Source organism: Limulus polyphemus, unplaced genomic scaffold (assembly GCF_000517525.1).
Source record: "Limulus polyphemus unplaced genomic scaffold, Limulus_polyphemus-2.1.2 Scaffold920, whole genome shotgun sequence".
Lineage (NCBI taxonomy): Eukaryota > Metazoa > Arthropoda > Merostomata > Xiphosura > Limulidae > Limulus > Limulus polyphemus.
The window spans coordinates 218,195-238,847 of NW_013666530.1; the positions used below are offsets into that span (position 1 = coordinate 218,195).

The following is a 20,653-nucleotide window of genomic DNA, read 5'->3' on the forward strand; positions in this document are numbered from 1 at the left end:
GTGTGTTGATTATAAGAGGTAAACTTTCGTCGTGTGTTGATTATAAGAGGTAAACTTCCGTCGTGTGTTGATTATATGAAGAAAACTCATCATGTGCTGATTACGTGAAGGAAGCTTTAATTGTGTGTTGATCTTACAATTACTTATAAGGGTCCACACATCACTTTTTAAATATATTTTTCTAAACTGCTTTTGTATCCTTGACTGTTGATTACATGATCCCTAATAACACGTGAATAACACAAAAATACTTTAAAAAAATTGATACCCCAATTCACATTGTCAGTTTGCTGTTTCATTTAAAAGAAAGTAATGTTTGTTTCTAAAGCACATTTATAAATGTTAACACGTGCATATAGTTTTGGCAGAGATCCTACTGTTCTGTTGGTGTGAGCTGAGAGTGAAGCAATAGTTTGAAATTTAGCAGCAAAAAGGATTAGTCGGGTTTGTTCGGGTATGAGCGAGCACCAATTGGGCTTGACTGGACCCAAAGTGTGTTAGGGACAGAAGCATTTGTGAGGAATGGAGAAAGGATTTTAGTATGTAGTAGGGTATCAGTATTGCAAATAATTCCACTTGTTGCTGGGATCCTCTTTGTGTTACTTAACAATACAAATCTGTTGTATACAAAAAAAAAAGTTGTATGTTACTAAGGTTTTTGTATGAACAATATGTCTGTGAAATGGTGAAGTCTATCTGATTCAATCTGAGAAGTCTTGGTGCAAATTGGTGTTTGTACGAAGAATGAAAATACTTTTCTCCATCACATAGTTTGCAAATTTTGTTTTCACAATCCCTGCAGCCTCCTTAGTGAATTTTTTTTTCCAGTTCTTTCATTATTCTTTTGTATAGTGTAAAGTATTTTCTCTACTTTAACATGAACTATTGCAAAGTTAATAATAGAGTAAGAGCTTTATTATCCAGACCTGGCTGGTGTTGGATAGGCAAAAATTCTAGTTACAAAAGCATTTCCCTTGCTATATTTTACAGGAAATATTTTGACATCTTGTTTTATACAATATTTCTACATCATCTGTAACACTAACAATTTTAAACAATAATAAATGCTGTAAAAGAATTTAAATCTGTATAAATACACAAGTACAATATTTTTAAATGTGAATCTCAGTACAGACAGCTAACTGAAACTTGCCAGCAGGAAAGAGTGTAAATAAAACAACAGGCAATGCCACTGAGCTATAACGAGTATTTGTATTTGGAGGTATTGAAATGTCTGGTTACAAAAGCTTTTTGGGCATACTATACAAGGTTGAGCATGCACACTGTGTATATAGGGTTAAGAATTATGAGCTTTATAAAGTATATTGCTATTTGTTCTGGGGGGTTTTGAAGATTTCTTAAAAAATGAAGACTGAATATTTACTGTTATAAAAGGACTGAATGTTCACCGTTGTGTAGGGATGGTGAAGAGAACAGCAAGATGTTCTGAGATGGTGTTAAGTCATTAATTCCTGACAGTTGGAATATCCAAATCATTCCTTCAAATTTATAGAAAATATTTAAACGTTTGAGTCAATCTCTTTAAGTGTGCAGGATACTTTGGTGTTGGAAATTATTTGTGAGGTTAACTTTTCTTTACCTGTACTCCAGTCCTTCACATTTATTTATATATATATTATTTTTATAAACAGTCTGGGTTATGCATTCCATGTTGCATCTCAGCTGCAGGGTGACATGAATTCTTTCTTTGAGAGAATTGAAGATGTAATTGTTCAAGCTGACGAGGTTGATGGAAAGCACTTGCAGGTATTTTTTTTTCCTTACATTCTAATAAAAATGTTCTTTCTTGAAATATGTCATTTAGTTGTACAGAGAAGTATTTGTGAATGTAAAACAGAATGCATTGTGTTTTGAGAATTTCATTAATTTAATGAAATGTTGGAAAATTACTTCAATGTTTGCTTGAATAAAGCTCTTAATGGTTAAGTTGGATGTTAGGTTCTGAAACTGGCAAGCCATAAGAGGAGTTTACTCGTGGCTACGAGTAGTAAAAGTATTGTGGTTTTCACCACTGGTGATGTTTGAATTAGACTTAGCATTTACGATTTTATTAGTTTTGAGCATAGGTTAATAATAAATCCTTTTCTAGGAACTGATTACTTTTGTGATTAAATCAATTTTTGTGAAAAGCTAAAGATTTTGAATAATAAGTAAAACTGGAAGTTAACACAATCTGCAACAATCAACGTAACCATGGAAACCTAGTGGCCTTCGTGATAACATGATGCCACAAGGATGGTTCTCCTTCCATGACGTTGGAAAGTAAAGTCATAGTTCTATCCTTCCTCTTGTTTGCATTTTAGACTAGAGGGCTGGAAAACACTTTGGGACACCATAAATTTTTTTTTCTTTCTATTCCTTGAAGGAGTTAATATGCTGTGCTGTCATAATTATTTTTATAATTCTGTGCCTTCCTTCAGAAAAAAAAATATTCTTTGATTATGAGCTGAAATTTCTAACTAGTAGCTTTGTGTTTCAGTTTGAAGGAGGTCTCAGTATAACAGCTACGATCATGAGTGGCGTGTATCGTCTAGCAGATGCTATTAAGAAAGTTCCCACTGTTACAGGGGTGAGTTATAATTTGTTACAGGTTTATGTATTTGTTTTGAAAAGATGATTTGATTATAATTTATGGAGAAAATTCATTAAATTACAGTGTATGTGTAGGAAATTTACAAGTAGATATGGTTATTAGCTATACAGAACACAGATTTTTTGTACTTAAGGAATACATCACCATCGTAAAGGCTAAGTGTAAACACATGCAGATTGGCCAAGAAAAGTTGCCAGTAGTCTGCACGTAGTTTCAGTGAAGATGTTATCAGTGTAATTTGTAATTCCATCAAGATTCTATCCAAGGTTTGATACCACGAGTATAAGACCGAAGGAAATGAATTAATACTAAAGCCATCAAATAAAAATTATTATGTACATAATCAGTAAAATGTTTTTTTTGTGTTAAAAGTAATTTTGAATTATTGTGATTCTTGTTTGTTTGTTGTTACAATGCTGCATAATGGAATATCTTTATTCAGCCCATTGTGGGTGTTGAAACTCAGACTTGTTGCTTTGCCACCAGAAGACATTTTGTTTCTTAAAAACTTGTTTGCCTCACAGTACTAAATGTGGAAATTTTCACTATTTTTGGTTATGGTGGTTGCTGTATTGCATAAATGTGATACTGTAGTAATTTTCCTATTTATTATGGTCCAGATGAAGGTAGTCTAATTGAAATGCACATGTGGAAAATCTTTCTCTTTGATATGTCAAAGTTTTCTCATTTACACTCTCGCAATTTGATTTTAAATTGAAAAAGCCATAAATGTTTTAAAAAAGTGAAAATGATAAAAGATACTAGTAATTATAATTAAAATTCTCTCCAATAATTTCTTCTTTAGGAACAAGCTGTGAAATTCACCAACTACTTCTTGAGTAGAAAATTTGTACAGACTGCTAAAGGAGCGGCTCAGCTTTTGGATATCTTGAAACTACTTACCGTAAACAAAGTAAGCTGACAAGAAATATAGAGTTATCGTTCTAAGAGTTTATTTCTGGGGGGGGTTGTATTTTTGAATTCAGTGTTTAAAATTTTTTCAATGACATAAATTCTACTTAAGGTATGGATACATTAACACTTGTAAAGTAAACATAAGTGGGATTTTATTCAGGAAAACTAATATTTGTCAAATAATAAATTCATAAGACCTAATAGGATGCTACGGAAGGATTACTTATCTCCTCCCAATCTCAACTGGGCTTATGACATTTGCATGAACTACTAAAGAAAATTTTAGTGGCTTTGGATTAAGGTATGACATAATTGAATAGTTACCAAACTGAAAATTAATGCTTGATTTTTTACTATCAACTAAACCACTTTAGATGCGTTTCAAAATGGCATGAATGTTTTCTCATTAGATATTAGCCCATCTCATATAAACTACTGATAGAGGACTTAAGAATGGTTGAAAAATTGTGGCTCAAACATAGCTCAAGATATAAAAAATATTAGTATGTGTAAGACAGTTCATTTAATGCATCTTAATCCACAAATCAGTGGTGTAAAAGTAAGTTATGTTGTATTACTGCAAATAAAAGATGCTTTAAGTGTGATCTGAACTTGACAATCTGGATATGATTAAGTTTTAAGCAGTATATATTCTCATTCAATAAATGATTTTTGTAAACATTGATGTATATTTCAAGTGCATGAAACTTTGAAAGTGTTTAAGGATAGAACTGCCTGCTAATAACATATTTATTTATTATAGCTGTGGCTGTTAAAATGATTTTTTTTTAATTTATATTTATATAAGTGTTTTTGGTTTTTAGAAGATTGAACAAAGAGGATTTAATAGCATAGATTTTGTTTTTTGTTAACCCAGTTAGCATGGCATTTGTTCGTTGGACCCAACTCTGTTTCTGTTTATTATAATTGTGAATTTACTTTGTATCTTTACAAAATTTGGTAAGCTTGTAGCAAACATTACAAATCTGTTTCAATTTTTTACTAAAGGTTTGGCTGTGAATATATGAAGCTTTTACTGAGTCAGTCTGAGTGCAGGATGATTTTTATGCAAAGAACAATTTTCATATTTAATTTGCATAACTTCTAGAATTTCCTAAATGTATATCAAAGCTATTGTTTTTTTTTACTAAAACTGTGTTTTATTTGTTATTTTCTCTACCCTAACTGTAGCTAAAAATATCAAAGTACATTTGAAATGAAAATTTAAATTATGATATAAAATATAAAATAATTTTTCTTCTTTCTTTGCATCATTTGTTGCCATGCCACATTTGCCACATCTTTATTTAATGGCATTCACAGTTTTATTTGTTAACCTTTTCACATTTGAATTTTATTGTTTTTCATGGCTTGTATGATGTAAGTAGTTCATGCAATAAAAGCAGTATGTCACAGCAGGAACATGTTAACAGAATTTGGTACATCATCATACCTCCTGATTCAAAATGTGCAGTTGAATGGGCATGTTTTTTTTATGTAAGTTTGTTGTCCAAACAAAAATTCACATATGCATTTTAGAATGCAATGTACACATATCAGTCATGAGAATAAATGTCCTGAAACTACTTTCATTTAACTGGCTTTCTAACTAAGCTATAAATAGGATAGAAAATTCTGTTAATGCTATTAACAACAACTTTGATTTAATAACACAAATGTCAGTTTCTCTTGACTGATGCCTGTTGCCACCAAATTCAAAAGCAGGGTTGCAAGTTTCAAATAGAAAAAAAGAATTTCCATTGTTTATAAGTACTTACATCAAATAAGAACACGTGATTTTTGAAAACTGCCTTGAGAGTTAAAGTGAAGTGGAGAAATTCCTGTTCAAATGAAGTTGTGATGTTGGAATTGTGACCTTGTTTTTATATTAGTTTGGTACTGTAGAAGTTGTACAAACTTCATAGAGGAGAATTGAGAGCACATGTATGTCTCATGACAACACAAAGATTGAGCATTTTTGTAAATATTTTGAAGTTAAGAGAACTTGGATAATATAAAAATCTTGATTTGTAAGCTGTGTTCTGGTGCCAAGTTTGACATACGTTGATTATAAAGTTTCATTACTGTTTGAATGTAACAGTAAAGTGTCAGGATATGCAGTTGTTTAATGCTGTGCACAAAGGGTTGAATAATTTTCTCAGAGATTTTCACGAAGTGTCCCATTTTCCTCCAACGTTGTTTAGTTTATAATTTGTTCCATATCTATTTTAAATATATTTAGTGTTTCATATAAGACATTTTTTCTTTAATCGATAAAGTTCAAAAAATAGTAAAAATTAGTTAAATTACTAATTTGTTTTCCCTTCTCGACAGTATCACATTCCAGTTGCTGTTACAGTGGCCAGTAACAGTGCTTTGTCTACTGACAACCCAGTAATTCAGGTCCGAGTGACTAATGTGTTGGGAGACCCCCTGGGTCCTTTAACTGTTACTGCTGACACTGCTACAAGATTGGGTGACAGTGCTGTTATTATGAGCAAGAAGGCTTTTACACCTGTTCAGGGAGACAAGTACGTACTTTTAAACAAATATTGACTGTATTAGAAGTTTATATTTGAATGTAGTTAGCTTACAAACAAGCCATTCGTGTTACCTCTTATAATCTTTTAAGTACATTCTGTAAACATATTTCAGATTACAATATAAAACTTAGTGGTTTCCATACTAACTGGTCTTCATTATGATAGTTGTTTGATGTCAGTTCTCTGCTTGTGGTCCTTGTAGTAATTGTGGCTTTCATAATATGATATAAGGATTTTAGAAAGGAAATGTAGCATTGTTGTTTTGCATGAATTATTTCTTGGTGGCTAATATTTAGTATGGCACTGTGGCTTTGAAGGCTTTCAATTGTTTTACAATAAAATGAGAATATTAGAAATTTTATAGAAATGTATTTAACATAATACTAACTATTCCCAAGAAAGTTTCTTTTCTTAAAAAGCTTAACCCTAACTGAACCGTGATGTGTTTTTTGTTGTTATTTCTTGAATATGAAAGTAGTTTGCTCCAGTTGTGTGTTGTTTTTTGTAGCTCTGCCTATAGCCTGAACTTCATGGAAAGCAAACCCTTGAGAGGATTTTACAAGGTTTCAGTCAGTGCTGTACCTGTGAAACCAGATTCCCGACTTGTAGGAAACACAGGTGCTTCTGTAAGATACATTATTACTTACAGTATTTTTTGTTTTTATTGTGATACTGGTTGATGTACTGTACTCTTGTCTCAAAATGTTAATGAAATTATCCAAGGCCTGGAATTACCCATGAAAGACAGCAGGTATACTAGCCCAGGTCTTTCGCATCATGTGTTGTTTTGACAGGCAGGTAGAATATTATTTTTTTAAATTACATGATTTTTAGGGCTGAATTTGATCAACAAACTAGACATTCCTAACGTAGTAATGTAGCATTGAAAATTCTATTAGGCCAACATAATGTCTTATGACAAATGTAAATAACTATCGTGCATTGCCAGTTTCTAAAAGGCATCCATACCATAACAGTTGTTGTTGTAACAAATAGATTATATAAATAGTTTGAATCCCAGCCAACCTGAAGAGCTCTGAATTGGGCAAATTGTTGTCGGCAATGGATATGATGAGTCTAGTGTGATTAAATGCTTCACTTGTATGAAATTTATTTCGTATCTTTTTGTGTGAGGCCAATTTCTCATTCCATTAAAAGTTTGTTTCGTTTTAATTAAAGAAATTGGATGGCCTTTACCTGTTTTATGAAAGTATATACATTATGCTTTATAAATTTTACTGTATTATATGTATTTATATATTTTTTTTTATAGCAGTGCTACTAAAGCATCACCTTATTGTGGGTATAAATTACAATTATTTTTGGATGTAATAAAGGGGGTGAAATGTTGGAAAATCTATTATTATCAGTTAAAACAAAATCTAATTATCAATACTGCAGCAGACTGGGACTTTTTAACAAACTTCTGAAATATCTTGGTACTGGACATTGTTATATATCATTTTCTGCATCCTTTGCTAAACTAGACCTAGTTTTTTTTTAACTTGGGTCTTATTAAGGGATGCTAGATGAAATGGGCTACACTCCACGTAACCAGTGGTCAGCAGCTGTGTTGCACTATCTAAAATGCCCACAAAAAATAATTTTATAATTGTATTTTGATATTTGTTAATAACATCTGCTATACTGTACTACATACACAATCCCTGAGTGTTACACACATACACCGCTGATATGTATTTTCGTTCATACTCATAGTTTATATTGACCTGGATAGAGGCAAAGCTAGACTTATTTTATTTATTGTTATTCTGTTTCGTACTGATCAAACTTTCATAAAATTTAGTTTGCAGTTATCGTTATGTTTAATTTGTGGATTTTCTCATGGTAGCTAGGCCTTCTGTATTTCATAGACTCAATTAATCGTGTATAATGTTAGCCTTTGGCCCATACATGTGTAATCCAAAGGGGGTCGGTGTTTCAACTATGGTGATTAACTATGAAAATTCTGTGTATGAGTTTGTAAATTTGATTGTTTTAGTTCTTACAAAAGGTTTATCAGTAAGAAGTTGAAACAGCCATGTTAGTTTTATTGTTTTAAGTATCTATATTAGAAGTTAATCTCGCTAAATATTGGTGTTCATTTCCTTTGCAAATTCCTGCCTGCTCGTATATATTCATACAAACATTGCACAATACAATGTGTGGTAATGTAACTAAGCTGGATACACTGTATTATGTTTGCATACACAGCCATTCATGCTCATTTGAACTTCATACTAAATTTATGTGCAAAAAGCAGCACAGAGGCACAGCTTGTCCATGATAAAAAGTTTAGTAATGAAAACAGCATTATTGTCAATAACAAGAGCAAACTTTTCTTAACATTTTTGGCCCCCTTTTGGTGGATTGTACCAACATATTTCTTGTACAACGTACAATCTTTTTTTAAACAAATCAAAAAACCAAAAAATATTTTTGTGAGGGTTCAAATTTTCAAGTTCGTTGTTAGGGAATTTACCAATGATTTTTTATTGAGGATCGGAGTCTAACATTATGTCTGTATTGTGGGAAATGGATAAGTGTACAGTAAACTGTGATGCTGTTTTGAGAAATGTCTGCTCCAGTGCACTGGTCATCCGAAAAAGTTTTAGTTGTCTCGAGTGACTGTTAAAATCGAGTCCTAATATGATACATAAGAATTATTTATGTCTGTGTTTATTAAATATTTTTGAAACTTATTTCTTGTGTACTATCTTATTTTGATATTCAGTATGCACATTTACATTTTATCTATAAGCTTGTGTAATGTTTTTTTTGGTAGATTAATGTCAAGGTGATGACTAAAGTGGGAATTGAGAAGGTTGAGGTGGGAACAGTGGATAGGGACCAGGCCACTACTCCAAAAGCTACTAAGTAAGTAAAAAATATCTATTTTTAATTCAGGTGGTAGTAGTGATTGCTAGTACAGTTAATTTTTTATTCTCTATGATAGGAATTCAAGGAATCTTTATTTTGGTGTGTTAGATTATTGTTCTATTTACATGTTAAAGAAAAGTAACAGTGCAAATCTCTTGTTTGTCAAGATTCCATTTTGTCGGAAATATTTCGCTTATTTTAGTCATTTGTATGAAAAATGGTCATCATACGTGTGTGTGTGTGTGTTTAGTACCTCGACAGTTTAGTTATAATAATCTTGTGTAAATATTTAATTGCTGAAAAAGTTTTAAACATGGCTCATATTTTTCCACCTGATTTATTAATTGCAACAGATTTTAAAATAGAACATTTTGTGTAACTGATATATTGGTAGAACAATATTATGATCACTGGAATAGATTTTAATGTTATGTCATTAAGGTTGGAACAAGGCAAGAAGCTTGGTACTCCCTTAGAGGCAGACCATCATCAGAAGCTGGTAATGAAGTTCATCTTGCAGGATATGAATGCTGGGACAACAATGACATCTCACCAGGCCTTTGTCCAGTTATTGAATAAGCAAACGAAACAGGAGATAGTTTTTGTGGCTGAGCCAGACTCTAGCAGTGTCTACAAGTTTGATGTTGTAAGTGATCTTGTTGTTGTCTTTATAATTTTGTGAGTTATAGGTGAAAAGTCTGTTCTAAATGTTGTTTTTTTTTTTCTTCAGTAATGAGAGATTCTTAACGTGGACTATCATTTGAAAAATATGCTTCAGAAATTGTACCTAGCATTTCAAAAATAGTTTTCTATAGTTAATAGTTACATTTATTATCTTTTTCGTTTTAAAATGTTAAGAGAAACAATGCTTTACTTGTATAAAACGTATTTCACATATTTTTGTGTGAGGCCAATTTCTTGTTCCATTAAACATTTGTTTCTTTTAATTAAAGAAATTGGATGGCCTTTACTAATTTATATGAAAGTATATGTCTTTAAATTTTGTTTATAGCAGTGCTACTAAAGCGACACCTTTTTATGGGTATAAAGTACAATTATTTTTGGATGTTATAAAGGGGAAAATGTTTGAAAATCGATTATTATTAGTTAAAACAAAATCTAATTATTAATACTGCAACAGACTTTTGAAATATCTTGGTACTGGACATTGTTATATATATAATTTTCTGCATCCTTTGCTAAACTAGACCTAGTTGTTTTTTTTAACTTAGGTTTTATTAAAGGATGCTAGATGAAATGGGCTACACTCCACGTAACCAGTGGTCAGAAGCTGTGTTGCACTATCTGAAATGCCCACAAAAAAATATTTTATAAATGTATTTTGATATCTGTTAATAATATCTAAAAGTTGGTTATATGTATTGATCCAGTTGTACATTTAGATTGGAAAGGAAAGGATGGATGTATGGATCAAGTGATAAACACTTCTGTTGGTTGATATTTAGAAAGTTAAATGTGGCAATGAGTAGAGAATTTGGCAAACTTAACGATAAAGAGTGTTTTATTTCTTATCTAGGATCTGAACAACAAAGCTAAAGATTTTGGATATATGTCTGGTGATTATGAACTGAATTTAATTGTTGGAGATTCTGTGATTGCCAACCCTGTCAAGTGGTACATGGTATGTTACAAGTGTTGCTTTAGAAATTTTACTTACATTATGAGTCAGAATAAAAAAGATAAAAAAAATAGATTATTGGGCTTTTTGATATGGTCTAAGAATAAATTTTTGACTTAATGTCATTCATAATAATATGCAAGCTTCAGTGTGTATTATATATGACCTTTCATTATAAGTCTGATATCGAAGAACTCATTCTGTTCATCCATTTCCAGTATAGGTGGCTGAATTTTTATCAGTAATGTGTAAAATTGGTCCAAATCTAATATCTCAGTTTGAAACCCACATACACATGAAGCATTAGGAATGATTAATTAACAGCTTTGTTACCAAAATTAACTTTCGTTTCAAGAGTATACTTTTCTTTTAATAGAAACAATAACTAGTGCATATTATCGTCTCTACCTATGCCTCCGTATATTAAAATGCCTCCCTAGCTTATGTAAGCACAGCTTCCTTGCAGTTGGGCAACACGTATCCTACCAGAATTGTTTCATCAGCTCTTCTATGATTTCATTCATGAAATGAAAATATATATCAGGTTATTGGGCAGCAGAGAACATGTTTAAATGGGAAAAAAAAAATATGAATTGCATCTTGTCTTTGTAATTTAATGTCCTAATTTATTATTATTATTGAACTGAAATTTAATATGGCTCGGACAGTTCCTTGAAGTGGAGATTATTGCTAAACTACGAACTTTGTATACATTAGTGTTTCCAAAGCAGCTTATGTATTAGATTAGTGCACAAACTTATAAATTGTTTCAGCCATGTTGTGTTAATTTATACATGTAACTTGCATTCCAAACCAAAATTCTTGGAGAGATATAAAATGTTGAGGTATTATGTTTTGAAAGTTCTTGTATTTGAAGGTTTTTAAATTAAGTAACAAGTGAACTTAGTGGAAATTCAAGTAATAATAACTAAAATAAGCCAGAAGCAAACAACAGAGATAAATATAAACATTTGTACCACTGTAAACCTTGCAAAAGGTGAATAGTGGAAATATAATTGTAACTGAATTAAAACTTAAAATTTTTTATTTTTAAGCAAGTTGATAAATGTAGTTTACTTAGGAGAAAAGTTGCTTTGATATCTGCATTCTTTCCTGAAGTGGGCTTAGTTTTATAACTTAGTCTTTTTTTAGAGGATGCTAAAAAAATTGGCTATTCTCCACGTAACCAGTGGTCAGAAACTGTGTTTCACTATTTAAAAGCCCACATTAGTATATAGAAGAAAATTTATAATATATTTTTCTATCAGACACAAAAAACTTGTAATGTTTTTAAAGTGGTAGTTCTTTTCTTCCAGTGTTCTTATGATTTCAAAGCATACAAGTTTTTTTTTGTTGTTGAATCTTTTTTAAGATTCAAGAGAAATTGAATTTTATTTTTCTTGGTTTGATCTGGAAAATAATTTTCAAACAATTTATCAAGTGATAATTAAAATGAGACACCAGTTTTGATTATGAATGTTTTTGACAGGGTGACCTAAAGCTGACTTTTCCTCCAAATCCCAACCCCTCAAAACCATCACAAAACCCATATGCACCTAAACCAGAAATACACGTAAGTATGATGAGGGAAAAAAAGTTATCAAATATTATTATGAGTGATTGATTGGATTAGGGAAAAAAGTAAATGTTACGCAGATTGTTTCTCTTTAATGTGTATGTACTCCTAAAATAAATAGTTTAATAAACAGGCTTTTAATGAAAGGTAATGAAAACTATTACAACTCTTCAAAATGCTGTACATGCCCTACCTTTTTTAAGTGTTGATCAGGGTTAAACTGTATTAACTATAAAGGTATGAATTTAGAAAATAAAGTATTTAAACTGTTGTGTATTTTAATCTACCAGCATAATTAAATTACATAAATATTGATTATAAAGGAAGCATTTCTTTAATTTTTATAGGTACCTTTTTGGGCTGGCACTTTTGATAATCTTGTTTCTAGTATCTTATAACTGATTTTTTTTTTAATATATATATTTGGATTTGAAAATTCATGACCTTTATTAGACGTTTAATTTAACTCCATCTTTGTTTCGTTTTGGTACAAATATGTACTAAACCAGTAAAGTGTTTGTTATATTTCAAAAAACATTCCTTTACTTTAACTTCTAATGAAGAGAATAAGTATTATAACAGTTTCCGTAGTGTTTACTGCATGGGAACATCAACAGATGGCAGGATCATTTCACTTCTGTTAGTTTTTGAATGCTAACCTCGAACAAAGGAGATAAAGGCTCACTGGGCAATTTAAGTGGACATTTGTTGCCTGATAGTATTTTTTTTTTAAGTTTCATCAGTCATAGTTGCAGCTAAATAATAGATTTAATATAGCATAAATGGGCAGTTAACTATCTCCAGCATAATGAAATATTTTCAATGAAAAATATACGTGTGAATATGTATTTCTTGTTACATCAGTAGAAAAATTTACTGTATACTGAGTATATTTTTATCATAATTGTGTAAGGTGGTGTAGTACTCTAGCTAAACCTAATAATTATTTATAGTAGTATTAAATTGGCTCTTGTATTAGAAATGAGCTTAATTTTAAAATCCCCGTTAAACTGTGGTATTGCAGAGTTGGTTGTAATGTTTTTACGGTAGTACATCAGATGTTTGGGATTGACATTTCTATACCTATTGATATAGTTTTTGTTTGATAAGGGTTAAAATCGTGCTTAATTTAGCTGATCAAATGAAACTAAATGTTATTTTTTTTCTTAGTATTTCGTTATAATTCTGATTTCTGGTCTTACGTAATATGTAAGTAATTGATTTGTTACACTGATTACACAAACAAATGGGTAGCTATGTTTCATACTTTATGGGGAGTTTGGGGAATACTTTGTAGATATCTTTTGCAAAGGTTTATCCATTTTTTAATTTTCATTAAAATGCAAACAGACATTACTGTTTTAGTGAAGAAATTTAAAGTAACTGGTAATACTTGTCACTTTCATGCAGCCTAATATTACAGCTTGTTTTCAGCGGTACAGAAGGCTCGTGTATCTTCCTATTAATGCATGAAGTGTTTTTCATGTTTGCGTGTTGTTGGTTTCGTTTCTTTATTAAGTACAGTACTTTTGTTTTCTCTTGCCTGGCAGTTGTTTTTTTTACTATAGCCAGTTAATTTTATTCATTCCACTAATACCCACTAAAGATGTGATATTTTTCAAACAACTTAAAAAAATTGAATTTTGCATTATATTTGTCTCGTTATCATTTCCTACAGCTACAGAATGAATTTGTAAACAAATTTTTCTGTGAATATATTGGCGTTGAAAGAAAAAGCATCTTAACGATCTAAAGAGAAGATGGGTTAAATCTTTTGTTTTGGAATAAAGGTGCTAGAATAATTCATCTCCCACACCCGGCTTAGATTATATATCTCAAGTTGGTCTATGAGATGACACAGCACAACTACAATGTAAATATGTGTTTCCCTATGCTCTAATGTATTTGAGAGAGTAAGTTTTACATAAAATAATCAAATTTTTGTGTTTTGAATAAATAATTTTTATAATTGGTAATTTTTCCACTACTTTTGTAAAGAAGTTATATTTATAAAAATAATTTATAGGATGACTTAATATCATGATAAGATTAATCTTTTTAATTTAAAATATTAATTCTAAAATTTTCTAATTTCCCTTTCTACAGCATGTGTTTAGGGAGCAAGAAAAACGACCATCCTCAACAGTATCTAATACATTTTCAGTATTGATAGTTGTTCCATTTTTATTGCTTATAATTTTGGTAAGTGTAATTTATCTGGGATTCATTATATGGAATGGGTTATTTAGCTTTTTGAGTATGGATACAAATATTGCTAATATAGTAAGTTGGCAAACAACAGAATAAAATAGACCCGTGTTCTGTCAAAACATGTATGTTCCCCCCAAAAAATATAAGCCAATTTATCCCAGTGTCTAGAAACCTTTTTGTTTATTTTTTATTATTTATATCTCACTTAAATCCTGGGGAGAATTTCAGTAAAGAACTACATTCTTGTTCCTCATCAGCTTACCATTCAGTGTCCAGATGCTAGAACTACTTTGAATATCATTGGGTGAAACTTAATTACTGAGCATATCTTCTTAGGCTGTTCATATAATATGTAATAGTTCAAAAATAGTTTATAATTAATTTTATGTTTATTTAATGTTTATGTAAAAGCTCCATGGTTAACAGAATGTGAGGAACCCTTGACGGAATTGAATGATCCCGTAGGTTTACTGATTTTTTTATACATATTATGGTCATTAGATTTTCCCTGAATATCTAAGTGTGTATGTTGATTCTGCTTGATATTTAATGGGTTTATTTTCTATGTTTACAGTATCAAAGCAGTTCAGTCATAAAATTTTCTTAACATTTAAAAGTAAATGATGTTACAAACACTATTATTAAACTTGTTTAAAGGACCTAACCCTAAATAGAGGTTTCTCAATCTGTGACAACAAAAAAAAAATTGGTAAAACTAAAAGAAAATATCATTGGCATTGAAAGATAAAACTCAGAAAAATTATACATGGTATATGACGAGTTTTTTATATATAATCTGAACAATTAAATAAGTTGCACAAAATACTTAATTCACTCAATATATTTTCTTTAATGGACAACAAATACATAATATATACCTAGAAATGTGTGGTAATAGGAAGGAATCGAGAAACAAGTTTGTATTTGTTTAAATTGACTACATTAAACTTATTGTTCTTATTCAGTTAAGAATTATAAGTTTTATTATTTTTTCAGTGGCTGAGAATTGGAATAAACCTTTCAAATTTTCCTTGCTCATTAAGTTCTTTTGGTTTTCATCTTGGGCTAGGAGGTAAGCTTATGTTTTGTTGTATCAAACTGTTTAACTAATAATGACCAATATAAGTATTTGCATTCATTAATGCATCTCGGTGCAAAGTACTTTTTGTTGATTTTATTGAAAAAGTGTATGGCTTCTTAACCTACTAATATAGATGTATTGATGCATTGTTGTTGTTGTTTTTTATCTCGGACCACTGGCTTTTAAATCTTTCATTTTAAGTTATGGTTATCAAATGGTATAATTAGGTTGTGTGCTAACATAACACGGTGGAAACATTTGAGAAAAGAAACTGTTTGAAAATCAAAGTTTCTATTCCTTTCTTTCATTTTTTTTTCTTGTGTCTAAATATCACCTCCATTATGTAGGATGTGTTACTCTAGCATGCTGTGTTAGCTAAATAACATACATGTTGTATGTGCTGTTTTCTTAAAGATGTATTTATGTATATGTATGTTTTTTTGATACTTCAGGTATTTTTGGATTGTTTGGTTTGTTCTGGCTCCAACTGGATATGTTCACCACACTGAAGCTACTGGCTCTTTTAGGAACCTTTACCTTCTTAACAGGGCATGGTCTGTTGTCCCATCTTGCAGCTTCAAAGAAATAGTTATTAAGCTTCACTAGATAAGTTTATGTAAGTAACGTTTTTTTTTTTGTACCTACTTGAGTTTTTGGAAAGTATTATTCTGCAAGAAACAAACATTTAAAAATTGTGTTCAGATAAGCAGATGTATTGTTAAAGCTATCATATTTTATAGTGTTTGATAGTTCTTTAATAAAGAAAAATAAAGTATTTGGCATTTCATTATTTTGTAATACATGGTAAATTACTTGATTTAAAACCATAAATTTAGTGTTGTTTAAAGAATGTCAGTTGTTAAACCACTAGTTTTAAAACTTGTTGAGGGCTACAATACTTTATTTATTGGACATAGTAAGTGATTTTCTCTCTTCTAACTAGTGCAGTAGTGGTTTCACTTACATATTTTGACTTGTTTTTTGTTCCTGACAGTTTGACCTGTTACATCATCTGTAAATATTTTATGTAGCTCTACTTTCAAGTAGGGTATCATTTATTATTGAACTTGAGTCAACAATTTTTTTATCACTTTAAATAGTAGCTGCTAGAGTATTAATGGTAGTTGTAAAACATGCTGGTGGACAAATCTGCTTCAGAAATATTCCAATTAAGAATCATGACTTCCTAAGAAAGAGTGGTTAAACTTTGCATTTTGTCTTTCAGCGATTTCCATCATTGGATGACTGAGTGAACTTCAGTGGTTTGTTGAATGGGGATTTCATTGTCATGCATTCCATTCTGAGAAAAAAACTAGTAATTACAAATGAATAATTTGGCAAATGTGCATTTGTGGAGTGATCAAGAAGTGGCTTGAAGTAAATAAAAAATAAATATATATAATCCCTGTTTGGTTTCATACTTTAATACTGTTCTACATTGTTTAATTAATTGTTTTACTTACGGTTTTGGATTTGTTCTAAATATAATAGTTGGTCTTTTTAAGTTTGGATGTTTAAACAACTAACGAGGTGTGTTATCGTTGTATCCACAATTGTACAAATGTAGAAATGAAATATATCTGACGTTACACAATACAAGCAAAATGTCTGGTATACTGTTGCACGTACATTAAACCGATTACTGTACTCACTGAAACTAATTCCCATTGAAAAATCGGTAAAAAATCTGTACGTTATTAAGGTTCTTTTTTTAATATATTTATCGGTTGGTTTAAGTGGCAAATTCACTTTTCTGTCATATTTTTATTTAAAGCACTTGTATAGTTGTTTTCCCATTACCTTTGAAAACTCGGTCAAGCACAGTTTTTGTAGAAAACTTAATATTTTAAATTCATACCCGATTTAAACCGCTTTTATTTATGTTAAATGTATCGGCAGGAGATATACGGGAAGTGTCGACGAATGTCATTGTATCCGAAGAGCTACGCCATTATTATGATAAGGGAAGTAGTTAACACATTTTCCACGGGGTGGCGTTAACAGCGTCTTGCAAACATTAAACCATCTGCTTTACACAGTTGTGAATGAATCAATAAACAGACCTTTAGTAAGACAGATTATTTGTTTTCGAGAAAACGAACATGTTTTGAGTGTGTTAAACAGATTTATTAAACGTTTGCCAAGATGTTTAAGTTACTGAAAACAAAAAATTATTTGATTTATATTGCAAAGTAAAAATGTGAAAGCATGTAAAAATAGTCATCTTAAAATCTTCAGTATGTCTCACTCTTGCTCTACATTTTTATGCCCCCACTGCAAAGTGGGGCATATTGGTTTGACCTTGTCTGTCCAATCTTGTGGATGACCGGATATTTCATGATTTGATGGATGTATTTTGACCAAATTTACATCAGGATTTGCATGCAAAGTTCTTGACCTGATTAACTCTTATCACATATAAAAATCTCCCCCAACCTTTTGGACAGATAATACATCATCAAACTGGGGAGCAGAATAACATTAGTGAGGGAATAGGTGTTTCGTAAACATATTTTGCACTCATTATTACTGAAACAGCAGGCTGAGTTATGTGATTACTATACTAGAATAGGTAAGACTATACATTTTAATGTAGGTATTTCATTTGAAACTAATATATCAACATCTATAGTTGCCTAGAATAAATACACAGTACCAGCCCAATCCATTACTACTTTGTTGCTTTATTTCCTTGATCTGATTGATATCACGCCATATCGCGTAGGCTATTCTGAGCCTTGGAAACTTGGCTCGACCGCTATACACGTTTGCTTCGTTCTGCACGTTTGTATCCGTTGCAAGAGCGCGTTTCATTTGTTGCACATTTATAAACAAGCCCGGACATTCTCCTTAATGAGACTGTATATACTTAACAGAATTATAAAAATAAGGAGTACAAGAACAGTTTTGTTTTAATTTGTTTCTGTTTTTAGTAGTATTTCTATTTAACAGATTATCATATCTGCGCTTAAAAAGCACTAATAATATAAAATGTTCTTTTATAGTTTACAACCTCTTATTGAAAGTATTGCGTATACTGTACAATTAACAAACACGTAATCTTGGAATTATTTTACTTTCTTTCCATTATTGATATTCTGTGCCTTGAATACACAACATATAAGTAAAAACAACAATGCGCTACAGCTAAATTGAAAGTTATAACATATGGTCCAAATTTATCTTTACTATTTTAATAGTTGCAGTTTTCAGTATCTTTTAGCCCAACTCAACAGTTTTTACTGACATATACGTAGACTTCTACGTGAGCGTCACTAGTGGCACTCGTCACGTCTAACCGATCTTGGATTTCAGCCCACATTCGCTGCAACACGTCCACAGTTATTGTGGCGACGACGTCCGTTATCATTGTCTTTAGCTTCGTGGTGTTTGCCATAGGTGTGCAATACACGATGCCCTTAACATACCCCATTGAAAAGGTAGTGCCATTTGACGCAGTGAGTAAATAAAAACTGTTTTAGTTAGGCTACAAGATGCTGAAAACTGCGTGGTTGTATTTCTTTAATTATTAAGTATTGAAATTGGAAAGATATTTTTGGACCACGCTGTGCGTATATATATAAGACTAGAAGCACGTGAGAGACATAACCTAACATTAAAGCGATTTGAGAAATTTCTCTACAGGTGAACATTATACATTTCCAAATGACTGTTTTTTTTCTCTTTAAACTAGTAATAAGCGTAAATAATAAAACTACGTTAACTGTTTAACAAAAATGTTTATTACCAAAAGCTACTAGTGGCAGTGACTTCGCAAGATGTTTGATAGTGTGTTAAAATTAATTTCGTTGAAAAGTGACGTAAGAATAAGTTTGGTAAATAGTTTCTCCAGGGTCATTCATATAGGTGGTAAAGAGGACGGCGTGTGCGTTACAAAATTTTCTGGTAAGGATGCTTTTATATGTCAAACTGGTTTAAAATGACGAAGCTATATATAAAATGGGTGTCAAATCACCACCATTTATATGAAAATATTTCATCCTGAAGACTAATTCCCAAATAAATATTTAGTGTTTCCGTGTTTAAGCCTAATTCACATTATCTCGTTTTCGTTCGCTGCAACACCAACTTAATGTGGAAGGTGTTAAAAAGGGCCACGTTTTTTTCTTCAAAGCCAAGTGATTTCTTTAATCAGAGCCTTAATTGTAAGATGAAAAAGCATCATCGATAAGAATGGAGACTTTTATTTAATAATTGTTTGGTTTGATATAAAAGTTGTTTTTATCTAAAAAAAATAGTGACATTAATTTCTTTACGACCTAATATGTAGTAGAAACGTGTTTTCTTCCTTTGCTGTTGAAGTGGTTTTTAGTTTCTATAAGTTACATTACCAAAGTAGGTCTACAAACGATTCAATTTAGCCATTCATCCAACAGTTACCTGTCGCCTTAAAATATACGTACTTGATAAAGGGAGATAAACGTTGTGTAGCAGCGTCATTTCACATTAGGCTTGTGGGGGGGGGGGGGGGATCTCCTTCCTCAAATGACACCCCTGGTTCTGTAATATTTCTTGTGCTTTACGGCACACTATTTGAGGGCCGATTATTATACTCTCGTTATTTACATGCATTTTAATACTGCTTGGTAAGTTTAAATACTAGAGGGCGTATTATAAAGACGATTTGTATGGTTCATGTTCTACATTGGTCTTTGTTAAATAATTTGTGGCTAAGCTCCAGGAGGTATAACCTTAAAATTTAAGTTTTGGTTTCTGTCGCGTTCAGAGCGCAGATGGTCCATTATGCAGCTTTGCAACTTGATTTTGAAAGAAAAAGTGTCTACAGATTTTTAGTCCATTTTATTCCTATTTTTAAGAAATGGGGAAGTCTGCACTCCTCTCTCCTTTTTTAATCCTGGGTATTTTCTACTTCCAAATATGGCGATAAACACTATAAAATTGGATTACAATATATACATTTATAGTTTTTGGAATGCAAGTTACTTCTCAAGTATTGAAGACAATGAACTCGAAGTTACAGTTAAGAAACTAACTCGAGTCAGTGTTCAGATTCCAAAAAAATAGTGACACTGGTAATTTGTTCTCCATTTTATTTGCGATTATTTTTTCATCTATGAAGTTTGATATATATGGTTTGTTTGAATCAAACAATGTTCCCTTTTAAAAGTATAGTTTTATGAATATATTATTAATAAACACGAAGGTCAAAGAC

General features: G+C 31.1%; 1 protein-coding gene across 1 annotated transcript in view; it reads left to right on the forward strand.

Annotated features, from left to right (window-relative positions):
• The window catches only part of LOC106461237 (dolichyl-diphosphooligosaccharide--protein glycosyltransferase subunit 2-like), a 23,243-nt gene extending 6,383 nt beyond the window's left edge, over window positions 1-16,860 (forward strand). Inside the window, exons 6-18 of the mRNA XM_013921043.2 lie at window positions 1,653-1,767; window positions 2,501-2,590; window positions 3,420-3,527; window positions 5,864-6,060; window positions 6,581-6,698; window positions 8,858-8,949; window positions 9,394-9,598; window positions 10,490-10,594; window positions 12,081-12,164; window positions 14,274-14,369; window positions 15,375-15,450; window positions 15,912-16,075; window positions 16,685-16,860. Of these exons, the coding sequence (XP_013776497.1) occupies window positions 1,653-1,767; window positions 2,501-2,590; window positions 3,420-3,527; window positions 5,864-6,060; window positions 6,581-6,698; window positions 8,858-8,949; window positions 9,394-9,598; window positions 10,490-10,594; window positions 12,081-12,164; window positions 14,274-14,369; window positions 15,375-15,450; window positions 15,912-16,048 (1,423 nt within the window). The 3' untranslated portion in view covers window positions 16,049-16,075; window positions 16,685-16,860. The remainder of the gene's footprint in view (window positions 1-1,652; window positions 1,768-2,500; window positions 2,591-3,419; window positions 3,528-5,863; window positions 6,061-6,580; window positions 6,699-8,857; window positions 8,950-9,393; window positions 9,599-10,489; window positions 10,595-12,080; window positions 12,165-14,273; window positions 14,370-15,374; window positions 15,451-15,911; window positions 16,076-16,684) is intronic.
• Window positions 16,861-20,653: the final 3,793 nt, after the last annotated feature.